General features: G+C 38.5%; 1 protein-coding gene and 1 pseudogene across 5 annotated transcripts in view; one reads left to right on the top strand and one right to left on the bottom strand.

Annotated features, from left to right (window-relative positions):
• Positions 1–22607, bottom strand: part of CCDC171 (coiled-coil domain containing 171) — a 272305-nt gene extending 249698 nt beyond the window's left edge. For all 5 annotated transcript variants that reach the window (XM_074330354.2, XM_088792782.1, XM_074330356.2 and 2 more), the window contains exons 1-4: positions 22350–22607; positions 18240–18397; positions 11542–11677; positions 1966–2140 (exon numbers count right to left, since the gene is read on the bottom strand). In XM_074330354.2, coding sequence (XP_074186455.2) covers positions 1966–2140; positions 11542–11677; positions 18240–18283 — 355 coding nt within the window. In that variant the 5' untranslated portion in view covers positions 18284–18397; positions 22350–22607. The remainder of the gene's footprint in view (positions 1–1965; positions 2141–11541; positions 11678–18239; positions 18398–22349) is intronic.
• LOC109451153 (small ribosomal subunit protein eS8 pseudogene) lies at positions 18364–19338 on the top strand (annotated as a pseudogene).
• Positions 22608–23186: the final 579 nt, after the last annotated feature.

The raw sequence follows: 23186 nt of genomic DNA, 5'->3' as shown, positions 1-23186 counted from the left end.
TTTTCTGTCCCAGAACTTCACATAAATGGAATCATACAGGATGTTCTCTTATGTGTAAAGCTTCATTCAGTATAATGTTTTTGTGATTCATTCATGTTATAGCATGTATCAGTAGTTGGTTCATTTTTATTGCTGAGTAGTATTTCATTGTGTGAATATAACACAAATTGTTTCTTCATTCTCTTGTCAATGAACATTTGGGGTTGGTTGGTTGGTTGGTTGGTTTTCCAATTTTAGGTTGTCATGAAGGGGCTGCTATGAAATTGGTATATAAGTCTTTCATGGACAAATGTTTCTCACAGGGAAATACCAAACAGTGCAACTGTTGGGTCATAGGATAAAGGTATGTTTATTTTGAAAGAAATTGCCAGGTGTTTTTCCAAACTAGTTGTACCATTTTATTCTCCCACTAGTGATGTGTAAGAGCTCCAGTTGCTCTACATCCTCACTAACATTTGGTATTGATAGTTTTTCAATTAGAGCCACCTGATGGGTATGTAGTGACAGTAACAGTGATTTCTAATCTGCATTTCCCTAATGACAAGCAAGGTGAAGCATGTGATTAACGGCCATTCCTCCATTTCCTCTGAAATGTGTTTTTAAAATTATTTGACTTTGAGCAAATAAATTCCCATCTTTCCTAAACTTCAATTTCCTCACAATTAAATGCAAGTCATTAGCTTGTATATCTAGTGCCTTGAAATTCTTTTATACCTAAATTCCAGTTAGTGGTGGTTATTAGATGACAGAGGTAATCAAAAATACTTCTGACCAATGGCAATAACCAAGACAGCTGGCCAAGACTAGGGTTCGTAACATTTGCAATATTTGTAACTTATCCTTTGCAATATGTTAACCATGCAGTTAACAAAGCACTTTCATTTTCTTATTTCATTCTTAAAACAATTTAGGTTCAAATATCAGTAAATAAGTGGTAGAGCCAGACTTAAATCTAAATCTTCTGAATTAATGATCATTGCACTCTTAATTAAAACCTGCTGTATACAAAAATATTCATAGCAACACTATTCTCAATAACCAAAACCCAGACACTACCCAAATGCCTGTCAATAGTAAATGGGTAAGTGTAAGTGTGGTACGTTCACATAATATAATATTAAACAACAATATGAAGTTCATAGAAGATTATGGATAAACTGACAAACACAACTGAAGGAAATTGAACTTCACAAACACAGTTGAAGGAAAGAAGCCAGATACAAAAGAGTACATACTATGTGATTCAATTCACATACAGTACCAAAAAAGGGCAAAATTAATCCTAGCTATTAAAAATCAGGACCGGTTTTGCTTTGTCTTGTGCACCTGAAACTAATAAAATTATATTTAAAAAAAAGAATCAGGACCGTACTTATCCATGTAGAAGGGCTTCTGATAATTTTCTATTCCATGAAGTGGGTTCTTGTTATCACTTTGCACTTATCTAGGCATATTTCTTTACATGTATTATACGTATGTAAAAAGATTTAAAAGATGGCCATATGCTACATAACAGATAATTTTTGAGTATTAAATCACCTGCCTTTTTCTTTTCGATACTTAACTAATCAACAAAATTACCTGCAGTGCCTCCTGCATCTACAGAGTCTCTCAAGCTAGAGATTCTGATTCAGACTATATGTGATAGGAGGCCTAGAATATGTTTTTCAAAAAATATCTATGTGATTCTTGTGATTATTCATAGAATAAGTGCCCTAAAAAAGTGATTAACAGCATTTTGAACCCTGTTTTGCATACATACACAACATAAAAAAATAAAGTAGATGAATGTTCACATAATTTCCAGAAGGCTTTATACACACCCAGCAAAGTCTGTCCATCAAAGGCCAGTCAATGAATCAAAAACCTACCTCTGACCCTATATGGAATGAATACACAACAGTAAGCAATGATATACAAAGAGGTGACAATTCTAAACAAGGGAAGAAATGGAAACGGTCTTACCACACAGTTTTTCTTGGATCCTTTGTGCCTCAGCCAACCTTTCTTCAGCAGCCCGTCTTCCAAGACCAGCTTCCTTTCTAGCAACAGCCAGGTCATATTCCAGACTTTGTCGCAACGCTTCTCCTTTTTCAACCTCAGACCGTAGCTTGGCAACCTGGCTCTCATAGCTTGCCAACTAAAAACAGATTTCTGATATCATGAACCAATATTAAAATATGTCTCCAAGATTATGAGATCATTCACCCAAACATTTAAATTTCTCAGAGACAAAAATTTATAAATATTTACAAGACAAGAATTTATAAATTTATACTTTGTGAAAGACTGGAAAAGAAGCACTAGTCTTACTCACCAAATGACACTAATAATTTTCTTATTTTAGAGACTCCATGAGAGAAAAAAAATAAAAACAAAAAATATCTTATATGAACTTCCTATGAAAATAAAGAAAATCCGTTTTAATCAGATAATAGTCATACCTGAGAAATGAAAAAAATGCATGACACATAGTAAGCACTTAAAAATTCATTTTTTCTTCTCCTACTATTTCCTAAAATCAAAAAGCAAATTACATCAAAATATAGTTTGGTAAACATTACCAATATTATTAACCTTAAATGATATTACTGATAAAGCATAAAGTAATAAAAGTGCCAATCTTGCAGGAATTTTAATGAACTAATATCTCATTTATCTAATATCTTGATACCTAAAGACTAGATTCATCTATAATCCTTCCCTGAAGTAACATGAAAGAAGATAGGTCAGAGAGTTAGAACTAGATAATTTATAGTCCTTTCTTTCCCATTCTAAAATTATATGATCTAATCAATGATTCCTTAAATAATATTAAATACCTGGTATCTGTCAAGTACTGTGAAATATACTTAAACAAACATTATAGGGCCCCTAATCTCAAGGAAGTCGATGCTATAGAAAGGCATATGGCATAAGTTTTATACAAGAAGTTAAAATATTATAGTTTAAAGAAAAGCAAAATTAGTCATTGCTGGTGGGAGAGAAAAAGATGGTGGATGAGAGAAAATGCTTGAAAAGTATCATTTAGGAAAGCATTTCGCTACTATACTAGGCTAGAAATAGATGATCCAATTATCAAATAAAAGACAAAAGGATTTCTGAAGGGCAACATCAGAAATTACTATAGGTAGCTGTTAAAATGTAGAAAGTAGGAGCAATTACACTTTTTCACATGTAAAGAATAAAATAATTTCCAACTTAAATTTAGAAAAGCAAATGTCTTCAAAACACTTAGACTTACAAAATAAGAATTTACAAATATATTTTAATAGTTAAAGAAAGATATCCTAGAACCACCTTAATTACATATTCAAGATAACGCCAATGTTTTTCAGAATCACTCCATGCCTCCTGCCCGCTCCCTCCCTCGCCTCATAAGAATAAAGTTGTTAAACATTTGGGCATTCCAAGTTGTGCCAGTCACTTACCTGTTTGCCCTCAGACCCTTCCCTATCCTTCTCCAGCCATGGTCTGTATCACAGGAATTACATTTCCCAAGCTCTCCTGACAACTAACTGGCTTCTCAGGAGGTTTGGCCAAGGAGAGGCATTTGTGATATACTTGAGGCCAGGAGAAGAAAAGCAGGCAGGGTGTTTCACACTCTTTAAGTCCACCCCAAGCAGCAGCTGTCTTCCCTGTGGCTGCAAATCCTTCTGGGTAGTCCCTCCCTCCATGGCCCTCTCTCTCAACGGTTCTGGCTTTTATCAGCTGTAAGACTGAAGAAGCTGCCTAAGGTTGCTACCCTCTGAGTTGCTTAACATCCCCTGTTTGTCTTTCAGCTCTTCTAATACCTGTGTAATGAATGATTCCCTCTACTAACGTCCTTTTGTTCAAAGACCTACAGTGGTTTCTATTTTCTTGACTGGACACCGAGTAATATTGCTCTTGTTATCAGAAATGGTCTCAAGATGGGTTTCTGATATTGCGTGGGGAACCTACATGAGCCTAAATACAATGAAGACTCTTTGCAGTTAGAAACGGGATACTGGTCATCCACGGCACGTACTGGGATCACAGTTTTTTAAAATTCTCATGTGCAGTTGTTTAGAATAACGTGCCAGTTGAAGACAAGTCTTTGGGAAATGAAGGAGCAACTGTGCTTGACCATTATGGCATTTTATTTACTACAAGATCTGTGGGAGGGGAAGGCTACATCTTACTATGCTAGAGAACTTATAGAAACAAAATGACTAATTGCAGGGCTTAGAATCTCAGCTCAAGATAGTCAGAAAAACAGTGTTTCTATGCTGACTTGAAAAGAATCTTATTTCTCGTAGCCCCAGGGCTGACAGGCTAAGGACCAGACAGAAAATCTAACTATGGGGAATGCAGAATTACAAGTTGAATAAAGAGTCTCATCAAGTTTCTAATGTTAAGATGGTATGTATCAGTTTGACAATAGGTAGGAAGAAAGGACATGGGATAAGGGCTTTTAGAATTGCACAAACCTGAAAACAGTGAACTCCCAAGTACCCCCTTGGACATCCCTTGCCAACAAATCAGCCTCTGCTGCCTGTCTGAAGTAATTAGCCTTCCCTTGCTTAAAGCCTTAGTAATGGCCACAGCCAATGCAGTCTTGGAAGAGAATCTGCAAGACCCACCTCCACCACTTTTTGTTGCCATATATAGATTCGGAACTCTCTATGCCGCAGAAGGAGAAATGCAAGGTCAGCTCCAGGAGAAAATAGCTTATATAGCAAAAGAATTGCAAGATCTTGCTAATCTTGTATTAGCAGGAACTTGCAGAACATATATAGGATTGATTTGGATTTAATAAGCTAGCTCGAACAGTTTGCTTGGATGGGTGACTATAATTGATTTTAACACCAGCCTACAATCATTTAATAAGGTCAAAATGCCAGTACTTTTCTAGCATAATATGGAGACTTAAGGAGACAGGAGGAGTTTTATTATGAGCAAACCCAAACCTCCCCTTTCCCTGACTACATCCTCTTGGAGAACCAAAGACATTCTTTTCCAAATTAAAACTCTGTATAAACTACACAAGGGTGGGCAGCACAAGCATCCTTAGAACGCTTTGGTGGATGACTGTTATGTGCCAAAGATAACAGTGGGTGGTGGAGCTAATGGTGGGATATGTCACCATTGAGATGGACTCCCCAGTTTCCATTGGAACAGTAGACTTCCAGAGTGGCAAAGGTCAAGTGGTAGCAATTAACCATTAGATAATAAATGCTCAAGAGTAAAAGGCGTGAACTGCCAATCATTTGCCCTTTCAATTTCAGATCCATTCTCTAACCCCTTCTTTTGCTCTACTCTATTACATCATAGGAACTGTAATTCCCATGCTCCATTTCCAAATGGCTCTATTTCTGGCAGTGTCTCTGCAGTAGCTACATCTCTTTTGAGGTTCCAGCTCCCCATCCCTTTCCTCCAACATTCCAACACTGCCTGAACAGCCACTACTATGGCTTTACCACCTACCATTTGTCCCCAACTTCTGGACTCTGGTAACATCATCTTTTCCCATTGGCCCGCAGGTTTAGAGGTGGTGGTGGCTTCCTGCTGTTAGTAACCTCTGGGTGGCCTCCTCATATCCTGTTTGGATTCCTAGGTCTTTCATCACCAGTACAATCAATTCCCTGTATGAATGCCCCTCGTTTTGCCTGAATGGACCTTATTTGATTTCCAGAACTATGCACATAGTTGATAGAAATATATCCTCTGCCCATGAGATTGTTTTCTCACTTAAGGTTCAACACATGCACTAAAACATGCAACAGCCACAAAATGTTATCTCCTTCCTTTTTAAAACATATCTGCATTCTTTTAAGTCTTTATGCTCAACCAAGTATCCTTGAACTTCCTCGTGTTGTCACCCTCCATTATCTTCCTTTATATTTTTCATAGCATGCCTCAGCCTCTAAAAGAAAGGTTTTTCACCATTTTTGTACCATGACCCTTTCTGGCAATCTGGCAAAGCCTTCTCAGAATAATGTAATTAAAGGCATAAAACATATGAGATACAAAAAAAAAAAAGGGATACCAGAGAGAAACAAAGTATAACACATATATGATATAAAAACAAATTTGTGATACTGTAATCCATGTACTTCTTTAATAAGATTAAATAACGAGCTCTTAGATCTAATAACTACTGGAATTTCAAAGTAATGACAAATATAAACAATATTTCAAAATATTTGCAATAATTGAATTGTGATACCTACACAATTTCTATCGATGATAAACTCGAAAGTACTGCTAATACTAATACGGCTTGTTGTTAAAAGGAGGACTGCCTGGGTCAAACCCTTCATAACTGAAGGAAATGCTTACTATGAGTTAGAGGTTAAAAAAATTAAAATATAATTTTTCCCCATCCAAGTACATGGATTTCCTGATTTCTCTTTTTCTGAGGACCCCAGCTTAAGAACCTCTGCTTTTAAGAAGAGTGGCTAAATCAAACATCTTCAGGTCCTGAAGCCTAAAAATCAGACTACTGATTGGTCCCAGGGTTCCAGTACCTTTTGGCTAAAGAAAGTTATATTGTTCTTCTTTGTCCTCTCCCATCTGTCGCAATAAATAGTTATGAAATTGTTTTTCTTATGATAAGAACTTTTAAGATCTACCCTCTTAGCTATAGTCACCATGCTGTACATTTCATCCCCACGACTTATTTATTTCATAACTGGAAGTTTGTATCTTTTGACCCCCTTCACCCATGTTACCCAATCCCCATCCCCACCCACCTCTATATTTAAGAGCTGGAGTGTTTTTTTGTTTGTTTTTTAGATTCCACACATAATGAGATCATAGGATATCTATCTCTGTCTGACTTATTTCACTTAGCATAGTGCCCACGATGTCCATCCATGTTGTCACAAGTGGCAAGATTTCATTCTTTTTTAATGGATGAATAATACTCCATTGTATGTATATACTACATTTTCTTTATCCATTCATCCACCAACGGACACTTAGATTTTAAAGATATTTTGTAACAATAACACAGCACAAAGTGTGTTAGCATTAGGAGTACCTGATAAGAGAAATTTATGGCCTTAGTTTTTAGTTTCATTTATCTCTGCCCTACTTTATAAAGGGCATATTTGGAAATAATATAGCTAAAAAAAAATTACTACGTAATAGGAGTAAAATCATCTAAACAAATAATTCAAACAATAAGAGTAGTAATACCTTGTTTCCCCGAAAATAAGATCTAGCCAGACCATCAGCTCTAATGCGTCTTTCGGAGCAAAAATTAATATAAGACCCGGTCTTATTTTAATATAAGACCGGGTATAATATAATATAATATAATATAACATAACATAACATAACATAATATAATACCGGGTATAATATAATACCAAGTCATATTAATTTTTGCTCCAAAAGACGCCTTAGAGCTGATGGTCTGGCTAGGTCTTATTTTCGGGGGAAACACAGTATTTGGTTTTAAAAATAACTTTGGAGATTATGAACAGTTAGCATAAATTTGACAAATATATTACATATACAGTAGTACCGTGGTTTTCAAACATCTCCGTTGACGAACATTTCAGTTTACAAACACCGTAAATTTTATGGATCAAAGTATCATTAAATAGTAAAATTCATGCTAAATTTGCAGTTTTAGGGGTTGATTTTAAAAGTTTGGAACGGATTAATCCATTTTGCATTACTTTCAATGGGGAAACCATGCCTCAGTTTTTGAACATTTCAGAACTCAAATGGTCTTCCAGAACGGATTACGTTCAAAAACTGAGGTACTGCTGTATTCAGTATATAACATTACAATGTAAATAAAAGCAATTACTTCAATTACCAATTTGAATTACCTCAATGTCCATTAAAAATACAAATAAAACTGTCATATATTTATTGCTTTATTTTAATCAGAAACCACTGTTCTTTAGATACTCTAAAAAAAAATCATTTTTTCAAACATTTATTCAACACACAGCCACTGAGGGCCTAAGCAATACGACAGATAGAGAGAAAGCATGGTCATTGCTTTCATTGCTTTCAGCTCTCAAGAAGCTTACCGACTAAGGAAGGACATGTAAGCATGAAATGTTTCAGCTCTAAAATATCTGTAAAAACATGTTGTGAAAGAGCAAAGAAAGGAGTAATCAGTCTTATGTAGGGAGACTTTAAAAGGTCCTGACAGAACAGCATGGGAATTTAGTAAAAAAGGTAAAGAAAACACACTGTTCATGCTTACCTATCAGTAAATTAGAGCTACTAATTTATAAAGTGCACAGGCACTTTATAAAATTCACTTAATTATTACAACCACCCTTTAGAACCAGCATGTCACAATGAGAAAACAGTAATGTACAGGATAGATACCTCGTCCAAGGTAACACATCTTATAAATGGAAGGACCAAGAATGAGTCTCGGTCTGTGTAACTCAATATTCTTTCCACTACACCACGCTGCCTATGCTGAGCTTTAAAAATGAGTAAGATTTAAAAAGAGAAAAAGTAGAAAACAGAAAAAAAAGAAAACACACAACAGACAGAAGAGACATAAACATATAATTCATGACTTAAAGTGAAAGATAACTACTGACCTTGCAATATGTACACATACATATAAAATATATATATGTGTACATATGTATATACAGTAGTACCTCGGTTTTCGAACGTCTCCCTTGACGAACATTTTGGTTTACGAACGCCATAAACCCGGAAGTAAATGCTTCAGTTTTCGAACACGCCTCGGAAGTCGAACATGTCACGCAGCTTCCGCTGAGTGCAAGATCCTGAGACCTAGCTGTCGGCTGTTGAGTCCTGAGCACCCGCGCAACAACGCACGGTGATATTTGGGTTTATTTGGTGACTGTGTGCAATCTGTGCTCATCTCATCTCAGGAACACTCTTGCAACCAATTTGTTTTTGTGACAGTGTGCAATCAATCTGTGTTCATGTCATCTCAGGAGCCCTCTGCCAATCATCCCTTGCTGTGAGAAATGGATAAAAGCTGCAAAGCCAAGAGAATCATTAACAGACCAACAATAGAGGTGAAGAAGGAAATTATTTCCAAACATGAAAGTGGTGTCTGTGTATGTAATCTGGCAACGCAGTTTGGTATTGCCGAATCTACAGTTTGAAACATCTTAAAAAATAAAGAAGCCATTAAATGAGCCAATGTTGCAAGAGGTGTTAAAACACTTACAAGACAAAGAACACAGACACTTGAACAAGTGGAAAATTGCTTTTCATATGGATAAATGAAAAATAGTTGACCAGTGACAGCATTGCTGAGAGCACAATTTGTGAAAAAGCTTTATATTTGCATGCTGACCTCATCAAAAACACCCCTGGAACAAGTCCTAAGGGTGATATTTTCAAGGCAAGTAGAGGGTGGTTTGAAAAGTTTAAGAGGAGAAGTGGCATACACAATGTGGTGAGACATGGTGAAGCTGCCAGTGCCAACAAAGAAGACGCTGACCAATTTGTTTTGTAATTTAAAGATTATGTAGAGGCAGAGGGCTTCCTTCCCTAACAAGTTTTCAACTGTGATGAGACAGGCCTCTTTTGAAAGAAACTGCCAAAGAGAACCTACATAACAAAGGAGAAATCATTGCCAGGACACAAGCCCATGAAAGACAGGCTAACCCTTCTATTTTGTGGGAATGCAAATGAGGATTCTAAGTTGAAGCCTTTGCTATGTCTGCCATTCTGAAAAACCCAAGGTATTTAAGAAAAACAACGTCATAAAAAGCAAATTGCACGTGACGTGGAGGGCAAACAGCAAAGCTTGGGTAACCAGGCAATTTTTTATTGAGTGGGTTCATGAAGTGTTCAGGCCAAGTGTAAAAAAGTACCTCCAAGACAAAAATCTTCCAATGAAGTGCCTGTTTGTTATGGACAATGCTCCAGCTCACCCCCTAGGCTTGGAGGACGAGTTGATGAAAGAGTTCAGTTTTATCAGCGTAAAGTTTTTGGCCCCCAACACGACTCCTCTCAACCAGCCCATGGACCAGCAGGTCATATCTAATTTTAAGAAGCTTTACACCAAAGCACTGTTCCAAAGGTGCTTTGAGATGATCTCGGACACAGAACTTAACCCTCAGAAAGTTCTGGAAGAATTATTTCAATATCCGACATTGCTTACATCTCATAGACAAAGCATGGAGGGATGTGTCTCACAGAACAGTGAAGTCAGCGTGTAAGAAACTGTGGCTGGACGCTGTCCCTAAACGTGTATTTGAGGATGTTGAAGAGGATGCTCCTATTGTTGAGGATATTGTGTCTCTGGGAACGTCCATGGGCTTGGAAGTGAGTAGTGATGATGTGGAGGAGTTAGTGGAGGACCACAAGACTGAACTCACCACAGGAGAACTTCAGCACATTCTGACGGAGCAGCAACAGGCGGCAACTGAGGAACTGTCTTCGGAGGAGGAGGGAAGACAAAGTTTCTACCGCACTGATCAAAGAAATGTGTGCAAAATGGGTTGAAGTGCAAATTTTTGTTGAAAAATATCACCCTGATAAAGCTGCTGTAAGTCATGCCACTAACACTTTCAGTGATAATGCTATGTCTCACTTTAGACAAATTTTAAAACATCGGAAAAAGCAAATGTCAATTGAAAAATTTTTAGTGAGGAAAAGATCCAGTGAGTCTAAACCAGGTATCAGTGTTGTAAAAAAATCAAGGGAAGGAACAGCAGGAGAGGAGTCACCTACAGTGATTATGGAAGAGGATCACAGAACACCTGAACAACAGTCACCTATTGTGATTATTGAAGGGGACCCCCCCATCTAAACCATGGCTATCATCATTGCAGGTAAGAAAAAATTACATTTTCATTTTTATCATCTACAGTACTGTTTGAACATTGTGTTTATTATTGCTTTCACAGTACAGTATATTGTGTTTATTGCTTTCACTGTATATCATTTCACGGATCTATGATATCATTAGATAGTAAAATTCATGCTAAATTGCTGTTTTAGGGGTTGATTTTAAAGGTCTAGAACAGATTAACCCATTGTGCATTACTTTCTGTGGGAAACTGTGTCTCAGTTTTCGAACGTTTCAAAACTCAAACCGTCTTCTGGAATGGATTACGTTCAAAAACCAAGGTATCACTGTATACACATACTAATAAAAGATGTAACAAAACAAAAAGAAACTGAAATAATTTATGAATTACACTATGATTAAAAATTCCATACTCAAATCTACTTGTTTAAGAGATTGTTCCATGATTGAAACCATAAGGAACCTACACTAATATTTCAAAAATGTCTAATTTACAAATCCTTTAGTCACCAAACACATTCATCAATTAATATTTTTAATCAAGTTTAACCCATTAATTAAAATAAATTTAAGACAACATACAAATAAACATAATAATTCATTAAATTTTTACTTTAACACTCCTATACAATTCCACTATATAAAAAACCCATCTGCTCCCTTTATTACAATTCCCTTTTTAACTACAAGAATGTTATAGTGATAAATGTTAAACATGGAAACTGTAATATGAAATGAATCTAAAATAATCAAACTCTATTTTTAACATTATTTGAGACGAAAATACATTCTACCTCTGCATTGTGCTTAGTTGTTATTTCTAATTTTTCTTTCTTAGCCCGATGGAGTTTCTTTCTGAGATCAGCAGTAATATCCAAGTCTGTTTCACTTTTAAGCATTTGTTTTACATCAGATGAGGCATTCTTCAACCTATAAAATGAGATCATAATAAAGCATAATTCTCATTAGGTGTATTTCCAGCATTTCAGGTATTTCAAATAACTTATTTTTCAAAAAACACAGGGAACATGGTATGATCCTTGCACAAACTTACAATCTAGTAGAAGATGTCAATTGCAAAAGCTAGGTAGAAATGCAAAGCAGTATAGGATTAGAAACAAACCACTGTTTATTCGGAAACCACCACGTTGTTCAAGATTGGTACTTAAAGGCTGATCCTATCACAAGCTGGGCAGTTTTGGAAGAGATTGAGTTCTTTCCTTTTCACCTTCTTAAATTATATATTTTACTTATTGCAAATCAAATACATGTTACAAAAAGGACAAGTATGTATGAGAATACAAATTTCCAGTTTTAAAATGGCAGACTAAAGCATTCTACTCTCACTCAAAATTTAAAATTTTAATTAAAATAACAGCAAAGAGAATTTAAAGGTATAAACACACAAGAAGAAAGAGCACAGAAGATGAGACAATAACAATAAAATACTGGAAGCTGGAAAGCAGGTGGACAAGTAGTAACATAACAGAGTTATATTCAAAGTTAAAAATGGGGAAAGCAACCTGATTTATACCAAAGTCCCAACAAGTTCAGTTAATTGGCAACACCTTTGAAAATGGAGGTAAAACTAGAGCAGAAAACAGGAGAATTGGTTGAAAGTCTGCCAAAAAAATACTGAGATCCTCCAATCTTCTACCCTATGCACCATACAACTGATTACTGTACTGATCTCATCCCCACTCCGGCAGAACACTATGGGTTTATTCCCTGGACAGGATAAAACAGATTGGAGACTGGATTGGAGACATCAGCTACAAATGGAGTAAGGGCTCCATACTAAAAACAAGACACAACAAATGAGAGCCCCAGTCTGCTAACACTTCTTATCTGCCAGAATAATGGCAGCCAAGAAGAAACTGAAAGTTTTCCCTGGAAAAGCTAAGTAGCAAGGTGAAAAAGACCTAAGTATCCTGCTAGGGGTTCTCCAGCAAAAGAGAGAATGTCACAAACACAGTCTCCAATCACCTTTTTAGGTCCCAACTTTTAAATATGAACAGACAGCCAAGGATCACCAGAAGTTAGGAAGCATTTAATATGAAAGACAGAGACCAAATTAGGTGTTTTTTTTGGTTTTTTTTTTGGGGGGGAACCTCTAAAGTTATGCTGGGAAAAGATAACTTTGAGAGAAAGTGAGAGAGAATGCTAATGTTAATATCCTCAGAAAAATAGGAGAGGAAATAACATCAATTAAACAAGAACTGGATGTGATAAAAAAAAATAAATGAAATACTTGGTGAACAAAAAAAACAGCTCTTGGAAATTGAAAATACTAACAAGAAATGAAAAACTAAATAAATAAATGTAAAAGAAAAATCTCCAGATGCCTGAAAAAATTCCAAGGGAAAATAATTTTTACTTAGAATTTTATGCCCAAAATGTTACCATTCAAAGACAAGGGTATGAGAAAGACTGTTTCAGATCTACAGGACATCAAAACATTTACCACCCATGAACTTTCTCAAGAGGCTAATGCAAGATTTACTCCACCAAAATAAGAACCTAAACTGAAAAGACGAAGACATGAGATCTCAAAAGTACGGCATTCATGACAAGAAAACAGCAAAGGGATTTCCAAGAGGGTGATGAAAGAAAACACCAAGTGACAATTGAGCAGCAAACATTCAAAGAGCAATCTGTCCTAACTGGACTGGCCAAAGCCTCCAGCAATGATTTTTTAAAATGATAACAGAAAATAACAGAATACTTCAACTATCAAAACATATTGAGAAATTTATACAAATTGGTTGGAGTATGAAATTGAATTCATGATAAGTTCATAGAAATTAAGCAAACTAAACAATAAGTGAGACAATTAATAAATCCAAGAGAAACAAAATGTACAAGAGAGAAAAAATTTTTACTAAGTACTACTACACGGCTCAACTGGGAAGTTTTCATAATTATAATAAGGTAAACATTGAATAACCAATCTAACCAAGATTATAATATCACTTAATATAGAGAGGACAGAAAAGGGAGACAAGCATGAATGGAAACTACAAATTATGATCATCTATATTAGGAAGTCAGTACATAATGGCTGAACCTGAAAAACCAAATAGCAATATAAAAAAATGTTTTAAAAATGATAGATTTAAAAAATCATCTCAGGGGCCGGCCCGGTGGCTCAGGCGGTTAGAGCTCCATGCTCCTAACTCCGAAGGCTGCCGGTTCGATTCCCACATGGGCCAGTGAGCTCTCAGCCACAAGGTTGCCAGTTCAATTCCTTGAGTCCCGCAAGGGATGGTGGGCAGCGCCCCCTGCAACTAAGAATGAACACGGCACCTTGAGCTGAGCTGCCGCTGAGCTCCCGGATGGCTCAGTTGGTTGGAGCGTGTCCTCTCAACCACAAGGTTGCCGGTTCGACTTCTGAAAGGGATGGTGGGCTGTGCCCCCTGCAACTAGCAACGGCAACTGGACCTGGAGCTGAGCTGCACCCTCCACAACAAAGACTGAAAGGACAACTTGAAGCTGAACGGCACCCTCCACAACTAAGATTGAAAGGACAACAACTTGACTTGGAAAAAAAAAGTCCTGGAAGTACACACTATTCCCCAATAAAGTCCTGTACCCCTTTCCCAATATAATCTAAAAAAAAAAAAAAAAAAAATCATCTCAGATGATCTCAATGCTTGCTGTCTCTCAAAAAAAAAATCATCTCACAAAGTTGAAAATGATGGTTTTAGAGATCAAGAAAGTGATTTATCTCAAGGAAATTAGTACTGCTATTTTTTTTCAAAACTTACTATAAAGCTACAGTAATCAAAACAGTGTGGAACTGAATTAAAAATAGACATCTAGATCAATATACCAGAATTGAGACTCTAGAATAAACCCATACATACTATATGGTCAATTAATTTTCAACAACAGTGTCAAGGCCATTCAATGGGGAAAGAATAGTCTTACTAACAAGTCATGCTAAAACAACTGGATATCTATCTACATACAAAAAGATGAATTTACCTCACACTATACATAAAAAGTAACTTAAAATAGAGCACAGACCTAAATGCAAGAACTAAAATTATCAAATTTCTAGTAGAAAACATAGGAGAAAAATTTTCATGACCTTAAGTTAGGCAAAGATTTCTTAGATATGAAACCAACAGCACAATCCATAAAGGAAAATAATAGGACTTCATAAAAATTAAAAACTTCAAAGGATATTAAGAAAATGAAAAGTCAAGCCAACAAATGGGAGAAAATACTTGCAAATTATATATCTGATGAAAGACTTGTATCCAGAATATATAAAGACTTCTTAAAGCTCAATAACAAAAAGACAAATAACCCAATTTAAAAATGGGCAAAAGACCTGAACAGACTTTTCACCATGAAGATATACAAATGGCCAAAAAAGAACACACAACAATGCTCAACATCATTACTCGTTAGGGAAACACAAATTAGAATCACAATGACATTATCGCTCCATACTCACTACAATGGCTATAATCAAAAAGTCAAAAATAGCAAATGTTGGCAAGGATATAGAGAAACTGAAACCCTCATACCTTACTGGTAGAAACGTAAAATGGTTCAGCCACTTTAGAATACAATTTGGCAGTTTCTTAAAAAAATTAACATAAATTTACTGTGCAATGAAGCACTGCTGCTCCTAAGAATCTACCCAAAAGAAATGAAATCATATGTCCACACAAAGACTTGTCCAAAACGTTCATAACAGCATTATTCATAATAGCCAAAAAGTGGAAGCAATCCAAATGTCAGTCAACTGGTGAATGGGTAACCAAAATGTGGTCTATCCATACAATGGGATACTATTTAGCATTAAAAAGAAAGTACTGATAAATGTTATAACATGATAAACTTGAAGAACATGCCTAACAAAAGAAGCCAGACATAAAAGACCTCATACTGTATGATTCCATTTGCATGAACTGCTCATAAAACACAAATCTATAGAAACAGAAAGTAGACTATGATAGTTTAAATAACTTAATTTATTCAGATTTTAGAATTTTGAAGAGTAATTTAGCCATTAAAAATTGTAACACATGTATATTGATGTGCTATGATATTCCCCCCGAAATTGAAAGGAAGGATACTAAATAACATGAAATATGGGGCCGGCCCAGTGGCTCAGGCAGTTAGAGCTCTATGCTCCTAACTCCGAAGGTTGCTGGTTCGATTCCCACATGGGCCAGTGGGCTCTCAACCACAAGGCTGCCAGTTCAATTCCTCGACTCCCACAAGAGATGGTGGGCAGCGCCCCCTGCAACTAAGATTGAACATGGCACCTTGAGCTAAGCTGCCTCCCGAATGGCTCAGTTGATTGGAGCGCATCCTCTTAACCACAAGGTTGCCAGTTCGACTCCTGCAAGGGATGGTGGGCTGCGCCCCCTGCAACTAGCAACGGCAACTGGACCTGGAGCTGAGCTGCGCCCTCCACAACTAAGACTGAAAGGACAACAACTTGACATGGAAGAAAGTCCTGGAAGTACACACTGTTCCCCAATAAAGTCCTGTGCCCCTTCCCCAATAAAATAAAATAAATAAATAAATAATGTGAAATATAATTCTAATTTTTAAACATATATTTATATGTTCATAAGAAAAGGTCTGGGCAAGTATATACCAAAATATTATCAGTAATTAATATTGTGGTAGGATTATAAGTGGTTTTATTGTTTTATTCATTTATATTTTTTAAATTTTTTTCTAAAAATGCATATATTATTTTCATTAAAATATACGTGTATGTCTGTATGTATACATATATAACGTAGAATATCAAACCAAGAAGGAACCTTGAATACCCTCTATTCACCAGCTTTTAAATCATATTGCTCACCATAGTGGTGGTGAACAAGCTGATGAGACCTCATTCTTGACCCTTGCAACATTTGATAAAAGAAAAAGTCCTCTTTGAAATGAAATTTTAGCAAAGTAAAAAGCTTGTATCTTATTCATTTATTACCTATATTACTTCAGAAGGATTTTAGGTAGCTACTAAAGATAGGTGGAAAATGTTTGTATAACAAACCCTACTTACATGTAAAGTACATGTTAGTCATGGCACTTGCCCCCCTACCACATCCTTGCTAAAAAGGCACCTAGATTAGTTCTTCTCAAACTAAATATGAGCAAAGACTATTCCCACCCAACCCATGATGCTTTTGTAAAATATATTTTAAACGGATAACTAAAAAAGAAATTTTAAAAACAGATAAAATAGAACCCCAAGGGTTTTGTTATTAGATTCAACAAACAGAAAATTACTCTGTTACATGATTACAAAACTTTCTAAATACTTATTTCAATTTCTGCATTTATTTCTTTGTAAATCACGCTTTGGGTTTGTAGGGACAGAGCCCCAGAAAGTAGTTTACAGGCTCTCGGCCTCACGTGGAAAGGTGCTGGCTCGGGTAGTGGATGGCCGTTGGCTGTGGCTGATTGGTCGTTGGCTGTGGCTGGTTAGCCGACTGGCCGCTGGTATAACTGCTGCGGCTACAGAGGAGAGCCGAGGACTGCCGAGGATTGCCAAGGAGCCGAGCAGAGCTTAGGAGAGCAGAAGAGGAGAGCCGAGGAGAGCAGAAGAGAGGAGAGAAACAGAGTCGAGAGAGTGGAAGAGAGTCGTCAGTCGGTCGGTTGGCGGAAAGGCGAACGGCAGGTCGCGCGTCCGGTGAACCCAGCCTACAGTGAGACCATAGTGGTATGACTCCCCTACCTATGGCTCCGTGGGTGTTCCTTTTTGGCCTCACAATATCCTGCATTCTTGTGTGGGGAGCGGGAGCAGAGACCTGCAGGCCGCCCCACCTGAAAAATGGCGCGGTGAGCAGGCCTCCGCGCACGACAAATGGCGCAGTGAGCAGGGTCTCCCGCACGACAGGGTTGCACCCTCCAAGATGGCTCAGTTTTATATTATAGACTCAGCTTTACATTATTCATATCAGAAGTGAATAAACCAAAGGTAGAAACCTCACCCAAAGGTAGATATCAATGGTACAAAAAAGACGAGCAATAGTAATTCTTGGAATGTAAACTCCAAGTAAAGGAGCAGTTAGCAACAGGACCTAAAACTAAATGCTTCAACAGAAGTCGCGAACTAGAGTTGGGGCAATTCTAGAAAGAAAAGGAATGAGAGCAACAGAAATTACAGCAAGCGAAAGTAACAACCACACAGAAATGGGAATAAGCAGAAATATGAGAAGAAAGATTTTGAGAAGCGGAAAAGAATAAGCAAGAATCTGGGAAGAAAGAAAAGTATAGACACTCTGACGTTTGTGGACCCAAATAACAAAGGAGCACAGAGAGCAGCACAAAGTCTCCAGATCCAGTTCCGGTTCCTATGAGGCCTCATTCCTGCTCCTCCAGTCCCATGAAATTTCTACTTCTCTTACTATACCATGTGAATTCTTACAATCAGCCCCTCCAATCACTAACTTCTTCCTGCTCCCTGCAACCAGAAGCAATCCTCAACCAAAGGGAAAGACTGGAGGCTTACCTTTGCTTATCACCAGTGGCATTACTTGAAGGGTTTAAACTCATGGTAAGTCTTCCAACTCTTTCAAAATACTCCACTGTTTCTTAAAGATATACTTTGTTACTGATGATTGAAATTGTCCAAGATGTCTGTGGCTTACAGGTCAGATGGACTGAAGTCTGTTAAAATAGTAAACAATGTAACAGTGGTTATATATGTGAGTCCTGAGACTATGGGTGAGTTTTTTGCTGTTGTTATTCGACTTATTTGTATTTTTAAATTATTGTCTAACAAACACATACTTATATTTTTTAAAGCCATAATGTTTTCTTTTTAAAAAAGATTAGAAACCCTCTTTTCCAATCAGTGCTGGGCCACAGGCATCTCTCGGGACAACTGGCATAAGCGCTGTAAGACAGCGCAAGAGAAAGTCCTCGCACAAGAAGGGGAAATATGAGCTGGGACACCCTGCTGTCAACACTAAAATTGGCCTCGGCCACATACACAGAGTCCATGTGCCAGGAGGCAACGAATACCGTGCACTGAGGCTGGACATGGGGAACTTCTCCTGGGGCTCCGAGTGTCGTACGTACAAAACAAGGACTGTTGATGTGGTCTTCAACGCATTTAACAACGAACTGGTCCACACAGAGACCCTACTAAAGAACTGCATGGTGCTCGCTGACAGCACACTGGACTGACAGTGCTACGAGTCCCACTATGCACGGCCCTGGGCTGCAAGAAGGGAGCCAAGCTGACTCCTGAGGAGGAAGAGATTTTAAACATTGAAGGATCAAAGAAAATTCAGAAGCAATATGATGAAAGGAAAAAGAATGCCAAAACCAGCAGTCTTCCAGAGGAGCAGCCACAGCAGGGCAAGCTTCTTACATGCATGGCTTCTAGACCAGGCCAGTGTTGTCAAGCAGATGGCAGCTCTGTGCTGGAGGGCAAGGAGCTAGAGTTCTGCCTGAGGAGAATCAAGGCCCAGAAAGGCAAATAAGTCCTCCCCCCTCCTAGCTTCATCCATGTAATAAAGGTGTTTTTTGTTCAAAAAGAAAAGATTAGAAGCAAAAATGACAAAATGTTAGAAAAATGTTCCTTCTTGTAAGAACAAAGCAATACTATTATATTATTTTCATTTCTCAAATAAAAAGAAAAATTATTATAATGAAATAGTGACAAATTGTTCCTGAACTGGAAAAGGAATATGTAGTGCCTATCTGTAGGGCACAGAAATCTGTTGGAAAGAAAATGAAGATTTTGAAAGAAAATGAAGAAGGCATAGTTGTGGTTGCTATACAACATAGAGAATATACTAAAAACCATTGAATTGTGAACTTTAAAATGATGAATTTTAGGTTATGTGAATTCTACCTCAATTTTTTAATATGTCATTAAAAAAATCCTACCTAAAGTCTCCTTTAGAAAACTATTATTTTCTTCGTCCTCTCTGATGTCAGCTCTTGATAACACTAGGGTTCAAAGGCTTACCTCTGCTTTAGGATGACTAAATCAACATAGGGCCAAACTTAGGTCTGTGGTTGAATTTAGACTTCAATGGGATTTCCATGCTATTGAATATGACAGAGAAGATGCAGCAAAATCTTTTCCTTCCACCAGAGTGAAAAGAGGGCAAGGAATGATAATGAAAGTAAAGTAGCTAGGTACTGAAAATGTTAGTAATGAAAATGTCAATGAAATAGGAAACTAAGTCAAAGAATTGCAAGGTAACGACATATCATGTGTCCCTAGCTTTACTTGAAACTTCCCTACTAAACTCCACAAGATAAACAATAACTTGGCAAATCCATATTAATAATAAAAAATTTCTTATGCAATTGTCAGCCTTTCTCTTCTTCACTAAGATACTGTTAATATACACCCCACATGATACCTGAGAAAACTGGGGCTTAAAGGTATTCAGTTACTTGTCCAAAGTCACATCTCTAATAAGTGACAGAATCAGGACTCAAACCCAAATTGGCTGACTCTAGAGCTCGGCTGTGCACCTTGCTATTGGCCTTGAAGACATGACTGACCCCCAGCCTGGGAACATATGAGACTTCACTTGTCAGAAAAGCACTTCTGCTCCGTGTATGAAAGATAACTCAGACCTCCAGTGGATTCTCACTCAATCCAGATGGCACTTCCACAGGCTTGGGCCAAAACCAGGCCATCCTGCAGCAGTGATGAATAAAGACAACATTTAAATCAGCATTTAATGTTAATGTTTTAATAGATTAATCTTCTTGGTATTGGAGTTAAGACTATTCTCACCATTCCTCCTAAAATAGATGAGCGGATGTTATATATATCATTATTCAATAAAAAGTTTTTGGAAATAGGGAATAGGTTACTTGAAGCCAAGAGACCAATGATCTGGATATTTTGAGAGGAAGTACAGTAGTACCTCGGTTTTCGAACATCTCCATTGACGAACAGTTCGGTTTACGAACACCATAAACCGGGAAGTCAATGCTTCAGTTTTTGAACACGCCTCGGAAGTCGAACATGTCACGCAGCTTCCGCTGAGTGCAAGATCCTGAGGCCTAGCTGTCGGCTGTTTTCAAACATTTCAGACCTCAAATGGTCTTCTGGAACTCATTACGTTCAAAAACCAAGGTACCACTATACCAGCCAGAAAGACAATTTGACTTTAGATTCCGGAGCCACTGCTGGTACAAAGTTTTCCTGCCTCACATCTGAGTTGTTCAGTGGGTCATCCAGAATGTACTCCTCTCTCAGTATGTCTGCACAGATCAAAGGAAAAAGGAGGAGCATGGAGCATGAAAAGATAAAAATTACTATTTTACTATGTGCCAGATACTACACTAAGCATATCTGATCTCACTGAATCTTCCTAATAACACTAAGAGATTATTATGCACATTTTACAGATAAGAACACTGAAGCTTGGAGAGGTTGAGTAACTTGTGTAAAGATATTCATTCAGTAGGAGGGTTAGAATTCGAACCCACATCGGGCTGACTCTTAAGTCCATCCTCTTTCATAACACAGTGCTAGCTGCCTTCCATAATAACCACAATCTGTGTTGGGGTGTCTATCTGCCGACTTGTACATTTCACCTTTAAGGGGACGTTTGGTTTTCATCAAAACAAGGCCAAGACAAAGGGGCTGAGACAATCAAAGAATTGTAGAAGTGTATGAGACTTGAAAGACCAAGTCCAGCCTCCTTATCTCACAAACAAGGAATCTATTGCCTAGGAAGCTTAGGTGATTTGCCAGAGGTCTCACACCTAGTAAATGTCTGGTAAGCCAGGATAATACAGAAAGCTCCAGACTAAAACTACTCTTCATCTTTCCTCTTAGCAGGTTGTATTGCCTGTGTTTCCTCTTCATTTCATGGTAAAGAATGTTTGTTCCTGCTCTACCATTGTTTTGTTGTAACGAAGCACTAAGTGTTCAATAAAACAAGTGGCAAAAGGGTAGGTTCTTTTCTCCAAATTATGAAACTAAAAAACATCGATTTATAATGTACTCAGAACTGGAAACCAACTGAAATTGCTTCTCAAGTAAACTTAACGCAGTATCATTTGAGATCTGCTTAAATCGAATAAATATGTATCTTCCTAGGATAAATATCGTAATGAAATAAAGAACAGTCAAAAGGAGGCTCAACTCCTGCAGAATATTTACAGGCTTCAGGAAAACTCACAGCTGACTTTTCTACGTCTCTTCGAGTCCTGGAGGATAAGCAGTAGAAGCTACAGAAACAGCCCAGCACAACTCATTCTTTCATTTATCAAACATTTATAGAGCGTCTAATGTGTGTTTTTTATGTCCTCGAAGGGCTTACTGATTATCGGCAGGGTAAAGTCCGGAGTTGTAAACCTAACAAGCTCCAAATCCAAGCCCCCTGGTCCCTACCCCGTCCTCTGGGTACTGCAGCAGCAGTGTCTGCCTAGGATGCTCCAAGGAGAGCTTCCTCCAGGTGGGCGGAAAGGCCCTACCAAGAAGCTGGAGGCGTGTCCCCATGGATGACAATAACCGAAACTAACGCGGCGTCCCCCATTATCATCACTGCAGCCCCCTCCACCCCGCCCCATATCCTGCTTAACACCTCCCCGCGCTTAAGTCGTTTGCCTCGAAGACCTCACACCCCGTGGTTACCTCAGGGGGTTCCCGTGGTCCAGACCGCACACCCAAGACCCCAGGGGGCAGCTTCAAGCCTCGAAAGTACTAGAAAGAAGCCCAAGCGGACGGCGGGGGCAGAGCAAAAACTGTTGGAACTGGACGGACTCTAGGACCCAGGGCGGGTGAACAAATAGCACTGGGGGACTGAGGGGGGCAAACCCCGTGGAGAAGTTGTTTACAACGGCCGCTTCCGGAGACTCGACTCGCCCCGCAGACCTTAGCTGATTTTCGCAGGCCTCCAGCCCCGCCCCGCCCCGCCCCTTCCTCCCGCCTCCCGCCGCCGGCCCCTCCAGAATGCGCCCTCCGAGAACGCCAGGCTCGGATTGGAAGAGTTGGGCCCGCGGAGCCGCGCGGCTTCACTGCAAGGCGAGCCCACGCATGCGCCGTTGCTGGGGAGCTGCGCGCTCGCCACCGCGCGCGGTACGGGGCCAGTCGCGCCTCCACCCGGCGCGAGGACGTTTCGGCCCGGGGTCCAGTGTGGTGTGGTGTGTGTGGGGTCCCGGGTCACCGTCAGAATCCCCAGAGAGCTGATTGAAAATGCAGATTTCTAAACCCTAACACCTTTCCCCACCTACTGAATAAGCATCTAAAAGGTCGGCTTCCGGATCCTACATTTTGAGACTAGCTCCCCCGCTGATTCTTAGGGCCAGAACTGCCCTTGGGATCCGTGGTCTGGTGCCAAGAGCCAGCGGGAATTTCTCTGACCTCCGCTTCTGCACCATTAGAAGGTTTCCCGCTGTTTAGACCGCTCTCCGCGAGCACGGTGGTTCTTGTCCCCTCCTTCTGACCCCATATTATCCCAGCTTGTGGTTG

This window comes from Rhinolophus sinicus, chromosome 16 (assembly GCF_057876585.1).
Source record: "Rhinolophus sinicus isolate RSI-liver-muscle chromosome 16, RSI-T2T, whole genome shotgun sequence".
Classification (NCBI taxonomy): domain Eukaryota; kingdom Metazoa; phylum Chordata; class Mammalia; order Chiroptera; family Rhinolophidae; genus Rhinolophus; species Rhinolophus sinicus.
Note: the sequence above shows the minus strand (reverse complement) of the source record. Positions and strands in the feature narration are given on the sequence as shown.